Raw genomic sequence first — 19,977 nt, 5'->3', positions numbered from 1 at the left:
CATAGACAGAGGGAGAAGTAGGCTCCCTGCAGGAGCCTGATATGGGACTGGATCCCAGGACCCTGGGATCATGCCCTGAGCTGAAAGCAGATGCTCAACCACTAAGTTACCCAGGTGTCCCTGATTTTTAATATATTTATTGGCCATTTAGAACTTTTCTTTTGTAGATTCTGTTCATGTCTTTGGCTTATTTTTGTATTGGTTTGATAATCTTTCTCTTACTGATTAGATGAGTTCTTTATATATTGTAGTTACTATATTTGTGTTTCAGATATCCTCTGTTATGTGGCTTGGCTTTCTACTCTTTTTCTGGAATCTTTTGATGAATAAAAGTTCCTAATTTTAAAGTAGAATTATCAGTCTTTTCCTTTGTGATGGATATTTTTTGTGAGCTACTACAAAGCTATCCTTCTGGGAGTACCTGGGTGGCTCAGTCGGTTGATTGTCCAACTCTTGATTTCAGCTCAGGTCACAATCTCAGGGTCATGAGATTGAGACCTGCACCTGTCTCCATGCTGAGCATGGAGCCTGCTTAAGATTCTCCCTCTTCCTCCCAACTCTGCTAGCACGGTCTCTCTCTCAAGAAAAATCCTTCTGTACCTTTAATTCATAAATATATCTATATAATTATTTTATTTTTTAAAGATTTATTTATTTATGATAGACTGGGGGCGGGCAGAGACACAGGCAGAGGGAGAAGCAGGCTCCATGCCAGGAGCCCGACGTGGGACTCAATCCCGGGACTCCAGGATTGCGCCCTGGGCCGAAGGCAGGCGCTAAACCGCTGAGTCACCCAGGGATCCCTATATAATTATTTTAAAAAAGCTTTTTAGTGTTGACTTTCACATTGAGGTTATTATCCTACCTATAGTTGATTTCTCTCATGATCTATCAAATAGGGGTCCAGTTTTTTCTAGTTGCCTTGGCAAGTTTGATTATAAAGTTTATTTTCTCCCCACCAAAGTGCTGCTTTTATGAAATATAATTTCCATATTTTTGGACTTTCTATATTTAAGCCTTGTGATAATACCACATTATTTTAATTATAATTGCTTTTTTTAAAAAATTTTTTATTTATGATAGTCACAGAGAGAGAGAGAGAGAGGCAGAGACACAGGCAGAGGGAGAAGCAGGCTCCATGCACTGGGAGCCCGATGTGGGATTCGATCCCGGGTCTCCAGGATCGCGCCCTGGGCCAAAGGCAGGCGCCAAACCGCTGCGCCACCCAGGGATCCCTTATAATTGCTTTTAATGCATCTGCTACCTGTGGAGAAAATACATTCATCTTCTAACAATGTCATGACTATTCATTGGTATCATGTCTTTACAATTAGCTTGGTAGCCCTCTCCTTTCAAATGTTTTGGGATTTTGATTAAGATTGCACTGAATCTACAAATCACTTTGGGAGAAAGTTGATATGTTTAGAATATTGAATTTTTCATTATGTTTCCTAATAATGTCATGATCACAGAACTGTAGACAAAGAAGTAGCCATTTTTGTACCTCCCCAATTGCTGCAAGCCCCTATCCCTCTGGCTGAAGTGACTTCCAGGATATTTAAAGGCCTGGCACCCCTTTTTCTTATCGTGTTCATTTTTCCCTTCCCCATTTGGGAGCCAGACTCTGACATTCAAAAACAACTGCATATTAGAAAAGTTAAAAAGTGGGAAAGTTAGAAAGTGACCATGCGTACCCAGAGAAAGGCTCAGAAAAGACCTGAAAAGACCTTAAGTTTATACCCAAGAGTGATCCTCACACAGAAGCCTACAACAATCAGAACAACAAAAATAGTAACAAAAATTAACAAACCCTGAGGAAGGGAAAGAATCTGATTTCTAGAGTTACCACATTATTATTAGGATTATATACAATTCTAGTGTTCTAGCAAAAAATCATAAGGCATACAAAGAAACAGGAAAATATGGTTTAAAGGGAAAAAAAGCCAACAAACTATTCTTGAAAAAGACCTGATGACATATATACTAGACACAGAGGTTAAAACAACTGTCTTAAAGATAATCAGACAACTAAAGGAAGATGTGGAGAAAGCCACTAAAACTATGTATGAACAGAATGGAAATATCAACAAAGAAATAGAAAACTTAGGAAGATTCCAAGACAAATTCTGGAGCTAAAAAGTAGAAAAACGCAAATGAAAAATTCACTAGAGGGATTCAAAGAAAGGTTTGAACAGGGAGAAAGAATCAGGAAACTTGAAGATCGGACAATGGACATTAGAAAGAAAAAAGGTTGAAGGAAAGTGAACAGAGCTTAAGGGGTCTGTGGGACACCATCAAGCAGTCAAACATACACTGTGGGAGTCCCAGAAAGAGCAGAGAAAAAGAGACAATATTTGAAGGAACAATAGATGAAAACTTCCCAATTTTATGAAAGACAAACATACAAGAAGCTCAACACACTTAAAGTAGGATGAATTCAGAGACCCACACCAAGATACATTATAATCAAACTTTCAAGTGCTAAAGAATGTTGAAAACAATAGAGTAGCAAATAATTAAACACAAGTGATCCTCAATAAGATGATCAGATTTCTCATCAAAAATGTTAGGTGCCAGAAGGCAGTGGATTTATATATTCAGAATGCAAAAAGACAAAAACTGTCAACCAAGAATCCCCTATGCAGGAAAACTGCTTCAAAAGTGAGGGGAAAATTAAAGATAAAAGCTGAGGGAGTTTGTGACCACTATACCTGCTCTGCAAGAAATGTTTAAGGGATTCTTGCAAGGTGAAATGAAATGACGCTAGACAATAACTAGACGCCAAAGAGAAATAAAGAAAACAAAGGTAAATACACAGGCAATTATAAAGTCTATTATTATTGTAACAGTGGCTTGTAATTACTTTTTGTCTTCTGTATGATTTAAGAGAGCAATACAGTTAGTGAAAGCAACCTGCAATTATTAATCTAAAAGCTAGTATTATTGGAACTTTGGTTTGTAGCTCCAAATCTTGTTTTCTGCATAATTTAAGTGACTAATGAATTAAGAAACTGAGTATGTTTTTTTGGCACAAATGTATGAAGATGTGATTCTGTGACATTGACAATCACAGGGATGAAGCCTGAGATGTAAAGGAGTAGTGTTTTTGTATGTTACTGAAATTCAGCTGGCATAAATTCAAATTAGAGTGTTATAACTTTAGGATGTTAAATGTAACCCCATCTCCCCAGTAATAACAAATAACAATAACAAAATAATAACAAAGAAAATAGCTATACATAAAAGGATATACAGTTGACTCTTAAATAACATAGATTTAAATTGTGCAGGTCCATTTACATATGGATTTTTTACATACAGTACTGTAAATGTATTCTCTCTCCCTTATGATTTTCTTAGTAAATTTCTTCTCTAGCTTACTTTATTGTAAGAATAGAATATATAATATATCATGAAATAAGTGCTAATTAAATTTATTATCATTAAGGTTTTTGTTTAATAATGGGCTATTAGTGGCTTTTTTGGGGGGTGTCAAAAATCACATGCAGATTTTTGACTGCATGGGCTTTTGGTACCCTTTAATCCCTTTATTGTTCAAGGTTTAACTGTACATAAAAGAATATGAGAAAGGAATTTTAATGTTTCTCTCCAAAAGTCAACTAAAAGAAGTGAAAAGAACAAAAAGAAGACAGTAGTAATGCAGGGAAGGAGAAACAAACTTGACTTCCTATAAAGCTGTAGTAATCAAGATGGTGTCATCGTATTGGGGAAAGAATAAATATGTCCATGGTACTGAATAGAAAGTCTGGAAATAGACCTATGCAAATATACTCAGCTGATCCTTGACAAAGGAGTGAAGGCAGTCCAATGGAGAAAGGATAAGTCATTTTCAAAAATGTTGCTGGAAGCACTAAACAAACACAGTTAAAAAACACAGTTAAAAAAATCTAGGGGAACCTGTGTGGCTCAGTGGTTGAGCTTCTGCCTTTAGCTCAGGGCATGATCCTGGGGTTCTGGGATCAAGTCCTGCATCAAGCTCCCCACAAGAAGCCTGCTTCTTCCTCCGCTTATGTCTCTGCCTCTTTCTCTTTGTGTGTCTCATGAGTAAATAAATAAAATCTTTTTAAAAATCTAGATATTGATGTTATAGCTTTCCCAGAAATTAACTCAGAATAGGAATCCCTGGGTGGCGCAGTGGTTTGGCGCCTGCCTTTGGCCCAGGGCGTGATCCTGGAGACCCGGGATCGAATCCCACGTCGGGCTCCCGGTGCATGGAGCCTGCTTCTCCCTCTGCCTGTATCTCTGCCTCTCTCTCTCTCTCTCTCTCTCTCTCTCTCTCTCTCTCTGTGTGTGTGTGTGTGACTATCATAAATAAATAAAAATTAAAAAAAAGAAAGAAATTAACTCAGAATAGATCATAATCCTTAATGTTAAAATGTAAAATTATAAAACTTCTAGAAGATAACAGAAAAATCTAGGTGATTTTGGGCTCAGAAAAATCTAGGTGATTTTGGGCTCAAAAAGTATAATCATGAACAAAAAAAGTGAAAAATTGGTTTTCATTAAAATTAAAAACTGCTGTGTGAAAGTCAGTTACGAAAAAACAAACCACAAACTGGGATATTTGTAAAACAAATATCTGATAAAGGACATATATAAAATATACAAAGAATTCTTAATACTCAACAATAACAAAACAACCCAATATAAATGTGGCCAAGAGATCTGAACAGATACCTCACTAGAGAAGATAAACTCATGGTAAATAAGTATATGAAAAGTTCCTCAGTGTTGTATGTCATTAGGGTATTGCAAAATTAAAAACCATAACTACACATCTCTTAGAATGACTAAAACCCTAAACACTCTCTGTTAAAATCCCTTAACAGCTCCCAATGCTGTTAAGAATGTGAGGCAACAGAAACTTCTTTCATTTTTGGCAGGAATGCAGAATGATACAGCCACTTTGTTTTGTTTGTTTGTGTTTATTTTGTTTTAGAGAGAGTGTGAGCAGGGGAGGGTGGGGGGGCAGAGGAAGAGAATCTTAAGTAGACTCCATGATGAGTGCCAAGCCTGACTTGGGGCTCAATCTCCTGGCCCTGAAATCATGACCTGAGCTGAAATCAAGAGTTGGATATTTAACTGATAGCCACTCAGAGGCCCCATGTACAGCCACTTTGGAAGACAGTTTGGCACTTTCTTATAAACATAGTCATACTGTGTGATCCAGTAATTGTGCTCCTAGATATTTACCCAAATAAATTGAAATTTCTAGTTTACACAAAAGCCTGCACATAAATGTTTATAGATGTTTTGTTCATAATTTAAAAATTTTTAATTAATTAATTAATTAATTATTATTTATGATAGTCACAGAGAGAGAGAGAGAGGCAGAGACACAGGCAGAGGGAGAAGCAGGCTCCATGCACCGGGAGCCCGATGTGGGATTTGATCCTGGGTCTCCAGGATCGCGCCCTGGGCCAAAGCCAGGCGCTAAACCGCTGCGCCACACAGGGATCCCTAAAAAAATTTTTAAATTGGAGTTCAATTTGCCAACATATAGCATAACACCCAGTGCTCATCCCGCCAAGTGCCCCCCTCAGTGCCCATCACCCAGTCACCGCAATCCCCCACCGATCTCCCCTTCCACTACCCCTTGTTCATTTCCCAGAGTTAGGTGTCTCTCATGTTTTGTCACCCTCACGGATATTTTCACTCATTTTCTCTCCTTACCCTTTATTCCCTTTCACTAATTTTTATATTCCCCAAATGAATGATACCATGTAATGTTTGTCCTGTTCTGATTGACTTATTTCACTCAGCATAAACCTTGAAAGCAACCAAGATGTCCTTCAGTAGGTGAATAACCTTATGTAGTTCATCCGTACAAAGGACTATTATTCAGCAATGAAAAATAAATTAATGACTGAGTCATGAAAAGACATGAAGAAACCTTAAATATGCTTAGCATTTTATTAAGTGAAAGCCAGTTTCAAGAACTTACATACTTTATGATTCCAACTATATCACATTCTGGAAAAAGCAAATAGTGGAGTTAGTAAAACAATTAGTGGTTGCCTGGATTTGGAGAGGAAGGAGGAATGGCTAAGTGGAGTACAGGGGATTTTTTTTGTGTGTATTTTTTTATTGGAGTTCGATTTGCCAAAATATAACACCCAGTGTTCATCCCATCAAGTGCCCCCCTCAGTGCCTGTCACCCAGTCACCCCATCCCCTCGCCTACCTCCCCTTCCACTATCCCTTGGCGTTTCCCAGAGTTAGGAGTCTCTCATGTTTTGTCTCAGTACAGGGGATTTTTAAGTAAATTACTGTGTGTAATACTGTAATGGTGAATAAGATGACATGATATGCATTTGGCAAAACCCATATAATACAACACAAAGAGTGAACCCTAATGTAAACTATTAAATTTAGTTAATAATAATATATTAATAAAACTTTATCAGTTGTAACAAATATACCACACCAATGCAAAGTATTAACACATAAGAGTGGAAAGGACAGGGGATCTCTGGGTGGGTCAGTGGTTTAGCGCCTGCCTTCAGCCCAGGGTGTGATCCTGGAGTCCTGGGATTGAGTCCCACATCGGGCTCCCCCCACCCTCTCTGCCTCTCATGAATAAATAAATAAAATCTTTTTTTTTAAAAAAGTGGGAAAGACAGAATGTGGGAACTCTCTGTTCAATTTTTCTGTAAACCTAAAACTTAAGACTGCTCTAAGAAACTGCCTTAATAAAAAAAGTAAACTAAAGCATGAATTTATACCAGTACATCCAATATAGTTTAATTATAGACTTTTTTTTCCAGATGCTCACCTTCTTTTTTTGTTTAATTTAAATTTTACTTGGTTAACATACAGTGCAGTATTAGTTTCTAGAGTAGAATTCGAAATTCATCACTTGCATAAAACATCCAGTGCTCATCACAAGTGCCCTCTTTAATCCCCATCACCTATCTAACCCATCCCCCATCCACCTCCTCTATCAACCCTGTTTGTTCTCTGTCATTAAAATCTCATATGGCTTGTTTCCCCTTCTCCTTTTCCTTTTCCCTCTTCCCATATGTTCATGTTTTCTTTCTTAAATTCCACATATGAGTGAGATCATATGGTATTTGTCTTTGTCTGATTTATTTCACTTAGCATAATTCTCTCTAGCTTTATCCACATCATTGCAAATGGCAAGATTTCATTCTTTTTGATGGCTGAGTATTATTCCAGTGTGTGTGTGTGTGTGTGTGTGTGTGTGTGTGTGTGTGTTCTTTAACCATTCATCAGTTGATGAACATTTGGGCTCTTTCTTTTTACTTTATTATTGATAATGCTGCTATAAACATTGGGGAACATGTATCCCTTTGAATCTGTATTCTTGTATCCTTTGGGTAAATACCTAGTAATGAATGCAATTGCTGGATTATAGGGTAGTTCTACTTTTAACTTTTTTAAGGAGCCTGCAAACTGTTCTCCAGAGTGGCTGCACCAGTTTGCATTCCTACCAACAATGCAAGAGGGTTCCCCTTTCTCCACATCCTCATCAATACCTATTGTTTCTTGTGTTGTTATTTTTAGCCATTCTGACAGGTGTGATGTATTTCATCGTGGTTTTGGTTTGTATTTCCCTGATGATGAGTCGTATTTTCATATGTCTGTTAGCTATCTGGATATCTTCTTTGGAAAAGTGTCTATTCATGTTTTCTGTCCATTTCTTAATTGGATTCCTTTATTTTTGGCTAAGTTTGATAAGTTCTTTATAGATTTTGGATACTAACCCTGTATCAAATATGTTGTTTGCAAATATCTTCTCCCATTCCATAGGCTGCCTTATAGTTTTGTTGATTATTTCCTTCACTGTGCCAAGGCAATTCTGAAAAAGAAAAATCAAACTGGAGGCATCACAATTCTGGATTTCAAGCTATACTTCCTCTTCCACCTCTCCTTCCAAAGATAAAAGGCATAATTATACGTACTTTGCATAGTACTCTGTGATGTGGATATACCATAAATGGATTCAACCAGCCAATTACTAATGGACAATTAGGTTATTTTTAATCTTTTGCTGTAACACATTATGCCTCAGTGAAACCCTTGTGCATCATATTTTTGACATTTTGCTAGTGCAATTTGGGGATTTATTTCACAGAAGTGGAGTTGTTGGATCAAAATATATATGTAATTGTATTAAATACTGCTATATTTCCTTTCTTTTTACTTTCTTTTTATTTTTTGTTTATTATTTTTTAATATATTTCCTTTGATAAGGTTTCTATCTTTCATATTCTTACTAGCAATATATGTAAGTACCAATTCTTTTACAGCCTTGGTAACAGTATTAGATGTCATATTTGGAAATTCCATATTCTAAGAGGTGAGAAATAGCAGGTCAGTGTTATTTTTTAAAACTACTTTACTGAGGGGAATCCCTGGGTGGCGCAGCGGTTTGGCGCCTGCCTTTGGCCCAGGGCGCGATCCTGGAGACCCGGGATCGAATCCCACGTCGGGCTCCCGGTGCATGGAGCCTGCTTCTCCCTCTGCCTGTGTCTCTGCCTCTCTCTCTCTCACTGTGTGCCTATCATAAATAAATAAAATAAAATAAAAATTAAAAAAAAAAAAAAACTACTTTACTGACATGTCACATGACATACAGTTTACCCATTTCTAGTAAACAGTGATTACTTTTACTATATTCAAAGTCTCATACAGTCATCACCACAATTTTAGAACATTTTTAACACCTCCCAAAGAAATCCAATATCCAATAGTAGCCATTCCCCATTTTTCTCTGTCCACCCCCCAGTCCTGTGCAGCTCTTGCTCTATCTGTATGGATTTGCCTATTCTGGACAATACATATAAAAGGAATCATACACTATGTGGTCTTTTGTGACTGGCGTCTTTTACTTAGCATAAGATTTTCAGTTTATTCATGTTGTAACGTGTCAGTATTTTTATTGCCAAATATTCTATTGTAAGGATATACCATATTTTATTTATCCATTCATCAATTAATGGATGTTTGTGTTGTTTCCACCTTATGCTTATTAAGAATTATGTTGTTATGAACATGGTATTCAAGTTTTTATATAGATATGTGTTTTGGGTTCTCTTGTCTCTGTACCTATGAGTGGGAATTCTGGGGTATGTAGTAACTCTATGATGGACATTTCTCTTGGTGATATAACTTGGCGTGAAATTGTAGGGTAATATGGCAACTCTATGTTAAGTTTTTGAGGAAGTGCTGTTTTATAAAGCAGCTTTAACATTTTACATTTCCATCAGCAAGCTATGAGAGTTCTAATTTCTCCATATCCTCACTTTTGTGTAGGTTTAATTTGCATTTATCTTATGAGCAAATTTGAATATATTTTCATATGGTTAAAAGCTATTTAAATTCTTTTCTATCAACTGTCCATTTTCCTAGTCCATTTTTATATAGTGCTGGTGTTCAGCTTTATATAGTAGGCTTTACTCTTTCTAATTTTATAAACTGTTTATATATTAGGTATATATTAGGTTATTGCAGCTTTGTAAATATTTTTCATTTGATTTACCCTATCTTGTTTTTGACATGCCAGTCCCTTTTTTTTACTATAATGTGGTTATTTTTTATCAAATTATTATTTTTCTTTTTAAAATTTATGTATTCATTAGAGACACACATAGAGAGAGAGAGGCAGACACACAGGCAGAGGGAGAAGCAGATTCCATACAGTGAGCCCAACGTGGGACTCGATCCCGGGACTCCTGGATCATGCCCTGGGCCGAAGGCAGAGACTAAACCACTGAGCCACCCGGGGATCCCCTTAAATTATGATTAACAAAGTTTTCCCCATTCCTAGTGTATAGAAGTCCACCCAAGTTTTATTCTAATTATTTATATGTTTTTATTTCTGTAAATATGGAAATCTGATCCATTTAGAATTTAGCCAACTGTACTATGTGAAGAAATAATGCAATTTTATCCTTTTTCTATTTGTCTACCCATGTTTATCAGTGTCATTTATTGAAAAGAGTTCATATTTTTCATAGTGATTTGAGCTGCCAGCTTTATCGTATACTAAATTTGCACTTATAATTATGTCTCTTTCTGGATTTTTCTTTTCCACTTTATTGATTGTATTGACATAAGGATGATATTCAGTTTGAGTTGACTAGTAGTACCTTAGAAGTTTTATTTTTAAGGAATATGAAAATAACATTTACTTTCTTGTTTCCTTACAGACTGGGAATCCAGGTGTGAGACCAAAAAGCTGTCCTCAAAAAGAGGAATTTTTGAAATAGAATCATCTCAATGGGAAATAATAGAACAGCTTAGAAGACATAAGTGTGAGTGTGAATGTTTCCAAGATGATAGGGAATGCAAAGACCAGGTTGAAAGCCAAATAGGAAATAAAGAGAGAGTTTTCAGGCAATTACTAATCACCTGTAAGGAAATTCCCAATTTTAGCCAAACCACATCCCTTACATTAAAAGAAAGAAGTCATTTTCCTGAGAAATCCTATGAATGTAAAGCATGCAGAAAATACTTTATCCATGGCTTTCAACTTTCTGAACATCAGAAAGTTCATTTTGATGAAAAATTCTATGAATGTAAAGAGTGTGGAAAGGCCTTTATTCGAGGCTCAGAACTTATTTACAATCAGAGAATTCATGTTAAGAAACCCTATGAATGTAAGGAGTGTGGAAAAGCCTTTATTTGTGCCTCACAGCTTACTTATCATCAAAGAATTCATACTGGGGAGAAACCTTATAAATGTAAAGAATGTGGGAAGGCCTTTATTCGTGGCTCTCATCTTACACAGCATCAAAGAATTCATACTGGTGAAAGACTCTATGAATGTAATGAATGTGGTAAGGCCTTTTTTCGTGGCTCTCAACTTACTTACCATCAGAGAGTTCATACTGCAGAGAAACCCTATCAATGTAAAGAATGTGGAAAAGCCTTTATTCGTGGCTCCCAACTTACTGAACATCAGAGAATTCATACAGGTGAGAAACCCTATGAATGTAAGAAATGTGGGAAAGCTTTTAGTTATGGCTCACAGCTTACTCTACATCACAGACTTCATACTGGTGAAAAACCCTATAAATGTAAAGACTGTGAGATGTCCTTTATTCGTGGCTCACAACTTACTGAACATCAGAGGATTCATACAGGTAGGAAACCACATGAATGCAAGCAATGTGGAAAGGCCTTTAACTATGGCTCACAACTTATTCGACATCAGAGGATTCATACTGGTGAGAAACCGTATGAATGTCAAGAATGTGGGAAATCATTTATTCGTGGCTCACAACTTACAGAACATCAAAAAATTCACACTGGTGAAAAACCTTTTGAATGTAAGGAATGTGGGAAAGCCTTTATTCGTGGCTCACATCTTACTCAGCATCAGAGAATTCATACTGGTGAAAAACCCTATGAATGTAAAGAGTGTGGGAAGGCCTTTATTTATAGCTCACAACTGACTCAACATCAGAGAATTCATACAGGTGAGAATCCCTGTGAATGTAAGCAGTGTGGTAAGATCTTTATTTGTGCCTCACAACTTACTCTACATCAGATTTCTCATTCTGATAGGAAACCATATGAATGTAAAGAATGTGGTAAGGCTTTTATTCGTGGCTCACAGCTAACTTACCATCAGAGAGTTCATACTGGTGAGAAGCCTTATGAATGTAGTGAATGTGGGAAAGCCTTTATTCGTGGTTCACATCTCACTCAGCATCAGAGAATTCATACTGGTGAGAAACCGTACAAATGTAATGAATGTGGCAAGGCCTTTAATCGTGGCTCACAGCTTACTCAACATCAGAGAATTCATTCTGGTGAAAAGCCTTATAAATGTAATGAATGTGGTAAGGACTTTAGACGTCATTCACACCTTATTCAACATCATAAACTTCATGATTGAGAAAAACTTTATGAAAATACAAATTTATCAAATCTTTTGTCTGCCCAGACAAAGCTTTTGTCTTCCAAAGCTGAGTGCCATTGACACTCAGCTTTGGAATATCAGATAATTAAGATTATGAAAAAGGAAATCCTTTTTTACTTTCACTGATGGTAACTGACTATCAGAAAATGTAAACAAAGGCTAGATTAATATAATGGAGAATCAGTTTCCATCATATTTCATTCTTTGTTAGACATTGGTGAATTCATGCAAGAACACAACCATAAAATTTAGGATTTTCTTGTTTGGCATTGTTCTCTTATTTACGTGATCTGAGCTCCACCATAGTAAATGTGTATTCCTTTGGGAAAGTTAGTTAACCCCTGTTGCTTTAGTTTTTTCATTTATAAAAGGTTAATATCATTCTCATCATGATTTAAGGACATAAATGCATATAAAGCCTTAAAGCAATGTGTAATACATAGAATATACTTAATAAACATTAGTTATTATTGAAATTTTATGTTTATTCAGTATTTAAAAGTTTCCTTCTAGGCTCAAGAGTAATTATTTTTTTATTAAAGTATAGTTGACATACAATGTTATATTAGTTTCAGCTGTTCACCATAGTGATTTGACAATTCTGTACCTCATTCTGTACACACCACAATGTATGTGGTTATCATCTGTCACTATACAACATTGTTACAGTAGTATTGACTATGTTCTATTGATTATGCTGTACTTCTCATTCCTGTGATTTATTTATTTTGTAACTGGAAGTTTATACCTTTTAATCATTTTCACCTATTTTATCTATACCCCCAATACCCCCCTCCTCTGACAACCACCAGTTCTGTGTATTTATGATTCTGTTTCTGCTTTTTGTTTTAAATTCCAGATATAAGTGAAATCAGATGATATTTGTCTTTCTCTGTTTGACTTATTTCACTTAGCCTAATGCCCTCTAAGTCTGTCCATGTTGTTGCAAGATGTTTCTTTTTATGGCTGAGTAATATTCCATTGTATATACATATGACATCTTCTTTATTCATCTATTGATGGACACTTAGGTTGCTTCCATGTCTTATTGTAAATAATGCTGCAATAAACATTGGGGTGCATATATCTTTTCAAATTAGTGTTTTCATTTTCTTCAGGCAAATAGTAGTGGAATTACTGGATAATATGGTATTTCAATTTTTAATTTTTTGAGGAAACTTCATGCTGTTTTTCACAGTGGTTGCATCAATTTACATTCATATCAACAGTGCATTGGGGTTCCTTTTTTCAGTATTTTAATTATATAATATTATAGAATTCAAATGAGAGGAAGACCTTCCAAATACAGACCTTCCAAATACATAGGTGAAACTTTAATCAATCCTACTAATCATCAGATAAATGATTTTAGAACAGAACATCCTAATATAATTAATGTGAGATTATAACTTGTTCTGAACATTAAATTTCTTACTAGAAGGAAACACTAAGCTAAAAAAATAAGTGGCTGTTACAAATGAACTTACAAACATTTGTGTGTAGGCTTTTGTGTGAACATAAATTTACATTTCCCTGGTATAAATGCCTAAGTGTGCAATTTCTGGGTCTTAGAGTAAATTCATTTTCTCTTATAAGAAATGAACAAATTATTTTTCAAAATGGCTTTCCCATTTTACATTCACATAAGGAGCATATGAGTGACTCAATTTTCAGCATTTGGTTTTGTCATCACTTTTGTTTTAGCCATTGTGATAGGAATGTAGTGATGTCTCTTTGTGGTCTTAATTTGCATTTCCCTAATGGCTAAGGATTTTAATATCTTTTCATGTGCTTGTCATGGGTATAGCCATTTTGGTGAACTGTCTGTGTCTTTTACTCAGTTTTGAATTGTTTTATTTTTTACTGTTGGGTTTTGAAAGAGTATTTTTATATTCTAGATGATACTAGTCCTTTCCTATGTGGTTTTAAATATTTTTTCCTGGTGTGTATCTTTTTTTATTTTTTTGAATGGAAAACCTTTTTTTAATAAATTAATTTTTTATTGGTGCTCAATTTACCAACATACAGAATAACACGCAGTGCTCATCCCGTCAAGTGTCCCCCTCAAGCCCGTCACCCATTCACCCCCACCCCCCGCCCTCCTCCCCCTCCACCACCCCTAGTTCATTTCCCAGAGTTAGGAGTCTTTATGTTCTGTCTCCCTTTCTGATATTTCCCACACATTTCTTCTCCCTTCCCTTATATTCCCTTTCACTATTATTTATATTCCCCAAATGAATGAGAACATACACTGTTTGTCCTTCTCCGATTGACTTACTTCACTCAGCATAATACCCTCCAGTTCCATCCACACTGAAGCAAATGGTGGGTATTTGTCGTTTCTAATGGCTGAGTAATATTCCATTGTATACATAAACCACATCTTCTTTAACCATTCATCTTTCGATGGGCACCGAGGCTCCTTCCACAGTTTGGCTATTGTGGCCATTGCTGCTATAAACATTGGGGTGCAGGTGTCCCGGCGTTTCATTGCATCGGAATCTTTGGGGTAAATTCCTAACAGTGCAATTGCTGGGTCATAGGGCAGGTCTATTTTTAACTCTTTGAGGAACCTCCACACAGTTTTCCAGAGTTGCTGCACCATGTCACATTCCCACCAACAGTGTAAGAGGCTTCCCTTTTCTCCGCAACCTCTCCAACATTTGTTGTTTCCTGCCTTGTTAATTTTCCCCATTCTCACTGGTGTGAGGTGGTATCTCCTTGTGGTTTTGGTTTGTATTTCCCTGATGGCAAGTGATGCAGAGCATTTTCTCATGTGCATGTTGGCCATGTCTATGTCTTCCTCTGTGAGATTTCTCTTCATGTCTTTTGCCCATTTCATGATTGGATTATTTGTTTCTTTGGTGTTGAGTTTAATAAGTTCTTTATAGATCTTGGAAACTAGCCCTTTCTCTGATATGTCATTTGCAAATATCTTCTCCCATTCTGTAGGTTGTCATTTAGTTTTGCTGACTGTATCCTTTGCTGTGCAAAAGCTTCTTATCTTGATAAAGTCCCAATAGTTCATTTTTGCTTTTGTTTCTTTTGCCTTCGTGGATGTCTCTTGCAAGAAGTTACTGTGGCCAAGTTCAAAAAGGGTGTTGCCTGTGTTCTCCTCTAGGATTTTGATGGAATCTTGTCTCACATTTAGATCTTTCATCCATTTTGAGTTTATCTTTGTGTATGGTGAAACAGAGTGGTCTAGTTTCATTCTTCTGCATGTGGATGTCCAATTTTCCCAGCACCATTTATTGAAGAGACTGTCTTTCTTCCAATGGATAGTCTTTCCTCCTTTATCGAATATTAGTTGACCATAAAGTTCAGGGTCCACTTCTGGGTTCTCTATTCTGTTCCATTGATCTATGTGTCTGTTTTTGTGCCAGTACCACACTGTCTTGATGACCACAGCTTTGTAGTACAACCTGAAATCTGGCATTGTGATGCCCCCAGGTATGGTTTTATTTTTTAAAATTCCCCTGGCTATTCGGGGTCTTTTCTGATTCCACACAAATCTTAAAATAATTTGTTCTAACTCTCTGAAGAAAGTCCATGGTATTTTGATAGGGATTGCATTAAACGTGTAAATTGCCCTGGGTAACATTGACATTTTCACAATATTAATTCTGCCAATCCATGAGCATGGAATATTTTTCCATCTCTTTGTGTCTTCCTCAATTTCTTTCAGAAGTGTTTTTTGGGTATAGATCCTTTACCTCTTTGGTTAGGTTTATTCCTAGGTTCCTTATGCTTTTGGGTGCAACTGTAAATGGGATTGACTCCTTAATTTCTCTTTCTTCAGTCTCATTGTTAGTGTATGGAAATGCCATTGATTTCTGGGCATTGATTTTGTATCCTGCCATGCTACCCAATTGCTGTATGAGTTCTAGCAATCTTGGGGTGGAGGCTTTGGCGTTTTCTATGTAGAGTATCATGTGTTCAGTGAAGAGGGAGAGTTTGACTTCTTCTTTGCCAATTTGAATGCCTTTAATGTCTTTTTGTTGTCTGATTGCTGAGGCTAGGACTTCCAATACTATGTTGAATAGCAGTGGTGACAGTGGACATCCCGGTCTTGTTCCTGATCTTAGGGGAAAGGCTCCCAGTGCTCCCCATTGAGAATGATATTTGCTGTGGGCTTTTCGTAGATGGCTTTTAAGATGTTGGGGAAAGTTCCCTCTATCCCTACACTCTGAAGAGTTTTGATCAGGAATGGATGATGTATTTTGTCAAATGCTTTCTCTGCATCTAATGAGAGGATCATATGGTTCTTGGTTTTTCTCTTGCTGATATGATGAATCACATTGATTGTTTTACGAGTGTTGAACCAGCCTTGTGTCCTGGGGATAAATCCTACTTGGTCATGGTGAATAATTTTCTTAATGTGTTGTTGGATCCTATTGGCTAGTATCTTGTTGAGAATTTTTGCATCCATGTTCATCAGGGATATTGGTCTGTAATTCTCCTTTTTGGTGGGGTCTTTGTCTGGTTTTGGAATTAAGGTGATGCTGGCCTCATAGAATGAATTTGGAAGTACTCCATCTCTTTCTATCTTTCCAAACAGCTTTAGTAGAATAGGTATGATTACTTCTTTAAACGTTTGATAGAATTCCCCTGGGAAGCCATCTGGCCCTGGACTCTTGTGTCTTGGGAGGTTTTTGATGACTGCTTCAATTTCCTCCCTGGTTATTGGCCTGTTCAGGTTTTCTATTTCTTCCTGTTCCAGTTTTGGTAGTTTGTGGCTTTCCAGGAATGTGTCCATTTCTTCTAGATTGCCTAATTTATTGGCATAGAGCTGTTCATAATAAGTTTTTAAAATCGTTTGTATTTCCTTGGTGTTGGTAGTGATCTCTCCTTTCTCATTCATGATTTTATTAATTTGAGTCTTCTCTCTCTTCTTTTTAATAAGGCTGGCTAATGGTTTATCTATCTTATTAATTCTTTCAAAGAACCAACTCCTGGTTCTATTGATCTGTTCCACAGTTCTTCTGGTCTCAATTTCGTTGAGTTCTGCTCAAATTTTAATTAACTCTCTTCTTCTGCTGGGCGTAGGGTCCATCTGCTGTTTTTTCTCTAGCTCCTTTATGTGTAAGGTTAGCTTTTGTATTTGAGTTCTTTCCAGTTTTTGAATGGATGCTTATATTGCGATGTATTTCCCCCTCAGGACTGCTTTTGCTGTATCCCAAAGATTTTGAACGGTTGTATCTTCATTCTCATTAGTTTCCATGAATCTTTTTAATTCTTCCTTAATTTCCTGGTTGACCCTTACATCTTTTAGCAGGATGGTCCTTAACCTCCACGTGTTTGAGGTCCTTCCAAACTTCTTCTTGTGATTGAGTTCTAATTTCAAGGCGTTATGGTCTGAGAATATGCAGGGGACGATCCCAATCTTTTGGTATCGGTTCAGACCTGATTTGTGACCCAGTATGTGGTCTATTCTGGAAAAAGTTCCATGTGCACTTGAGAAGAATGTGTATTCAGTTGAGTTTGGATGTAAAGTTCTGTAGATATCTGTGAAATCTATCTGGTCCAGTGTATCATTTAAAGCTCTCATTTCTTTGGAGATGTTGTGTTTAGAAGACCTATCAAGGGTAGAGAGAGCTAGATTGAAGTCACCAAGTATAAGTGTATTATTATCTAAGTATTTTTTCACTTTGGTTAATAATTCGTTTAAGTATTTGGCAGCTCCCACATTCGGGGCATATATATTGAGGATTGTTAAGTCCTCTTGTTGGATAGATCCTTTAAGTATGATATAGTGTCCCTCTTCGTCTCTCACTACTGTCTTCGGAGTGAATTTTAGTTTATCTGATATAAGGATGGCTACCCCTGCTTTCTTTTGAGAACCATTTGAATGGTAAATGGTTCTCCAACCTTTTATTTTCAGGTTGTAGGTGTCCTTCTGTCTAAAATGAGTCTCTTGTAGACAGCAAATAGATGGGTCCTGCTTTTTTATCCAGTCTGAAACCCTGCGCCTTTTGATGGGGTCATTAAGCCCGTTCACGTTCAGAGTTACTATTGACAGATATGAGTTTAGTGTCATCATGATATCTATTTAGTCCTTGTTTTTGTGGATTGTTCCACTGAACTTCTTCTTAAAGGGGAATTTTAAGAGTCCCCCTTAAAATTTCTTGCAGAGCTGGTTTGGAGGTCACATATTCTTTCAGTTCCTGCCTGTCTTGGAAGCTCTTTATCTCTCCTTCCATTTTGAATGAGAGCCTTGCTGGATAAAGTATTCTTGGTTGCATGTTCTTCTCATTTAGGACCCTGAATATATCCTGCCAGCCCTTTCTGGCCTGCCAGGTCTCTGTGGAGAGATAGCAAATATTGTACTACGTATTCACTGGTCTTAAACTTTCAATTCATATCCCACATCTTAATAATCCAGAGTTGAAGGCTTTCCACCATAACACTGGATAGCAGAGCTTCCTTGGGGCTATTAAGATGGGCCACCATTAGTGACTGTTTTAACCTTGACCGAACAGGCCTATCAATGAATCTCTTTCCACCTGCACAATCACTCTGATTTGCAACAATGATAACACAAGACCTGGATGAAAAGATTATGAAAAAAATGAACAAGAAATATCCTAAAAGTTATCATCTTCCTCTGACAGAATACCAGGGATTTTGTTTCTTTAACAGAGAGAGGCACAGATTTAGTTCTTCTATGCAGCCGTTGCTTACTGCATTTTTATTTCAATTTTAGATAAAAATGGAAATAGGGTTACATGGGAAATTATCATCAACACCTAGAGAATCACAAATCAAGATGAGACCATGAGATGAGATCACAAACCCTATGACAAATATGTTTGTTTCAGTCCCTTTTCTTCCAGAACTCTTTTACAACTCTGCTTTCTTGAAAGAGAATTCATGAGCTATAATACTTGAGATTTTCATCTGTAGGTTTTAGGATTTTCTTATCTGTCATATTCACCACCCGTCCAGGGGCAAGGCCAAAGAAAATCTGCCTTGGAACCTTTCGAGTACTAAGCATTTTGAGGAGCTCGTCTTTAGTGATATCAGGTAAAATATAGCCAGCCATACTTCTTGGCAAGTTCAAGTCTTGCTTTAGGATATTTGGCAGGATCCGCCAGGTAACCACGATTCTTTGCATCGGTATAACATGGTACCAGTGCTTCAGGAGAAAGCATTCGTTTTGGAATAGGTTGTCCACGCAGAAAGAATGGAACAGGTTTGCACAGAATTTCTAGACTTCTTGGATCATAGAAAGCTGTAGTAACAACATCACCATTTTTTTTCAGTTGCAGCAATGGCTAATTCTGAAACCAACTGTACTTCAATATTAACTTTTGCCTTAAAGGTGTCAGCACCCTCCTCTACCAGCTGGGCACCATAATCCCTTTTAAGTGGCTGGATGGTCATACCTCTCCCATTGACAAGTTGAGTTAGGTCAATAGGTTGAGTAGGATCCACTCGACCCAAATCAATAAGATATTGCAATCTATTGAGACTCAAAGGCTGATACTGGCATCTGAAGCTATGACCTTCATTAAACCCGTATTTTGGGATTCGAATGTAAAATGGGGTTTGGCCTCCCTCAAAGCCCAGTCTGGGCCGGGTTCCTCTCTGCCGCTCTCCTTTATGGCCTCGGCCACATTTTCTACCTCTTCTCCGACCTCTTTGTCGTCTTTCTGGTTTCCTGGAGCCTGGATTCGGTTTTAGGTTGGCCAAGCTCACAGGGGGCAAGGCCCAGAGCAGGTCCAGGGCTCTTGCCCCGCCACCCCACACGGGACCCACCATTGGAGGGCCAACACCCGCCACGGGTGCAGCCCTGGTGTGTATCTTATTGTTTTTTTATCCTTTTAATAGGGTCTTTTGAGGAGAAAAAGTTTTCAATTTTGTTTTTTTTTAAGTTTTCAATTTTTTTTAATTTTTTTAAGTTTTCAATTTTGATAAAGTCTTTCATTTTTTCTTTTTATGGGTCTTGCTTTGGTGTCAAATTTAAGGACTCCTTGCCTAGCCCAGATTACAAAGATTTTTCCTATGTTTTTGCATAAGGTTTTCATGATTTTATGTTTTACACAAGTCTAATCCATTTTGAGT

The 19,977-nt window shown here is 37.1% G+C and overlaps 1 protein-coding gene and 1 pseudogene across 1 annotated transcript in view; one reads left to right on the top strand and one right to left on the bottom strand.

Moving 5' to 3' along the window:
- LOC129500367 (zinc finger protein 850-like) overlaps positions 1 to 12,449 on the top strand; it is a 103,721-nt gene extending 91,272 nt beyond the window's left edge. The window contains 1 exon segment of the mRNA XM_055310746.1: positions 10,455 to 12,449. Within this exon segment, the coding sequence (XP_055166721.1) occupies positions 10,455 to 11,889 (1,435 nt within the window). The 3' untranslated portion in view covers positions 11,890 to 12,449.
- Positions 12,450 to 18,781: 6,332 nt separating this feature from the next.
- LOC129500355 (39S ribosomal protein L15, mitochondrial-like) lies at positions 18,782 to 19,674 on the bottom strand (annotated as a pseudogene).
- Between the last annotated feature and the right edge of the window lie 303 nt (positions 19,675 to 19,977).

This window comes from Nyctereutes procyonoides, unplaced genomic scaffold (assembly GCF_905146905.1).
Source record: "Nyctereutes procyonoides isolate TBG_1078 unplaced genomic scaffold, NYPRO_anot_genome, whole genome shotgun sequence".
NCBI lineage: Eukaryota > Metazoa > Chordata > Mammalia > Carnivora > Canidae > Nyctereutes > Nyctereutes procyonoides.
This window is presented reverse-complemented; position numbering and strand designations above follow the sequence as displayed.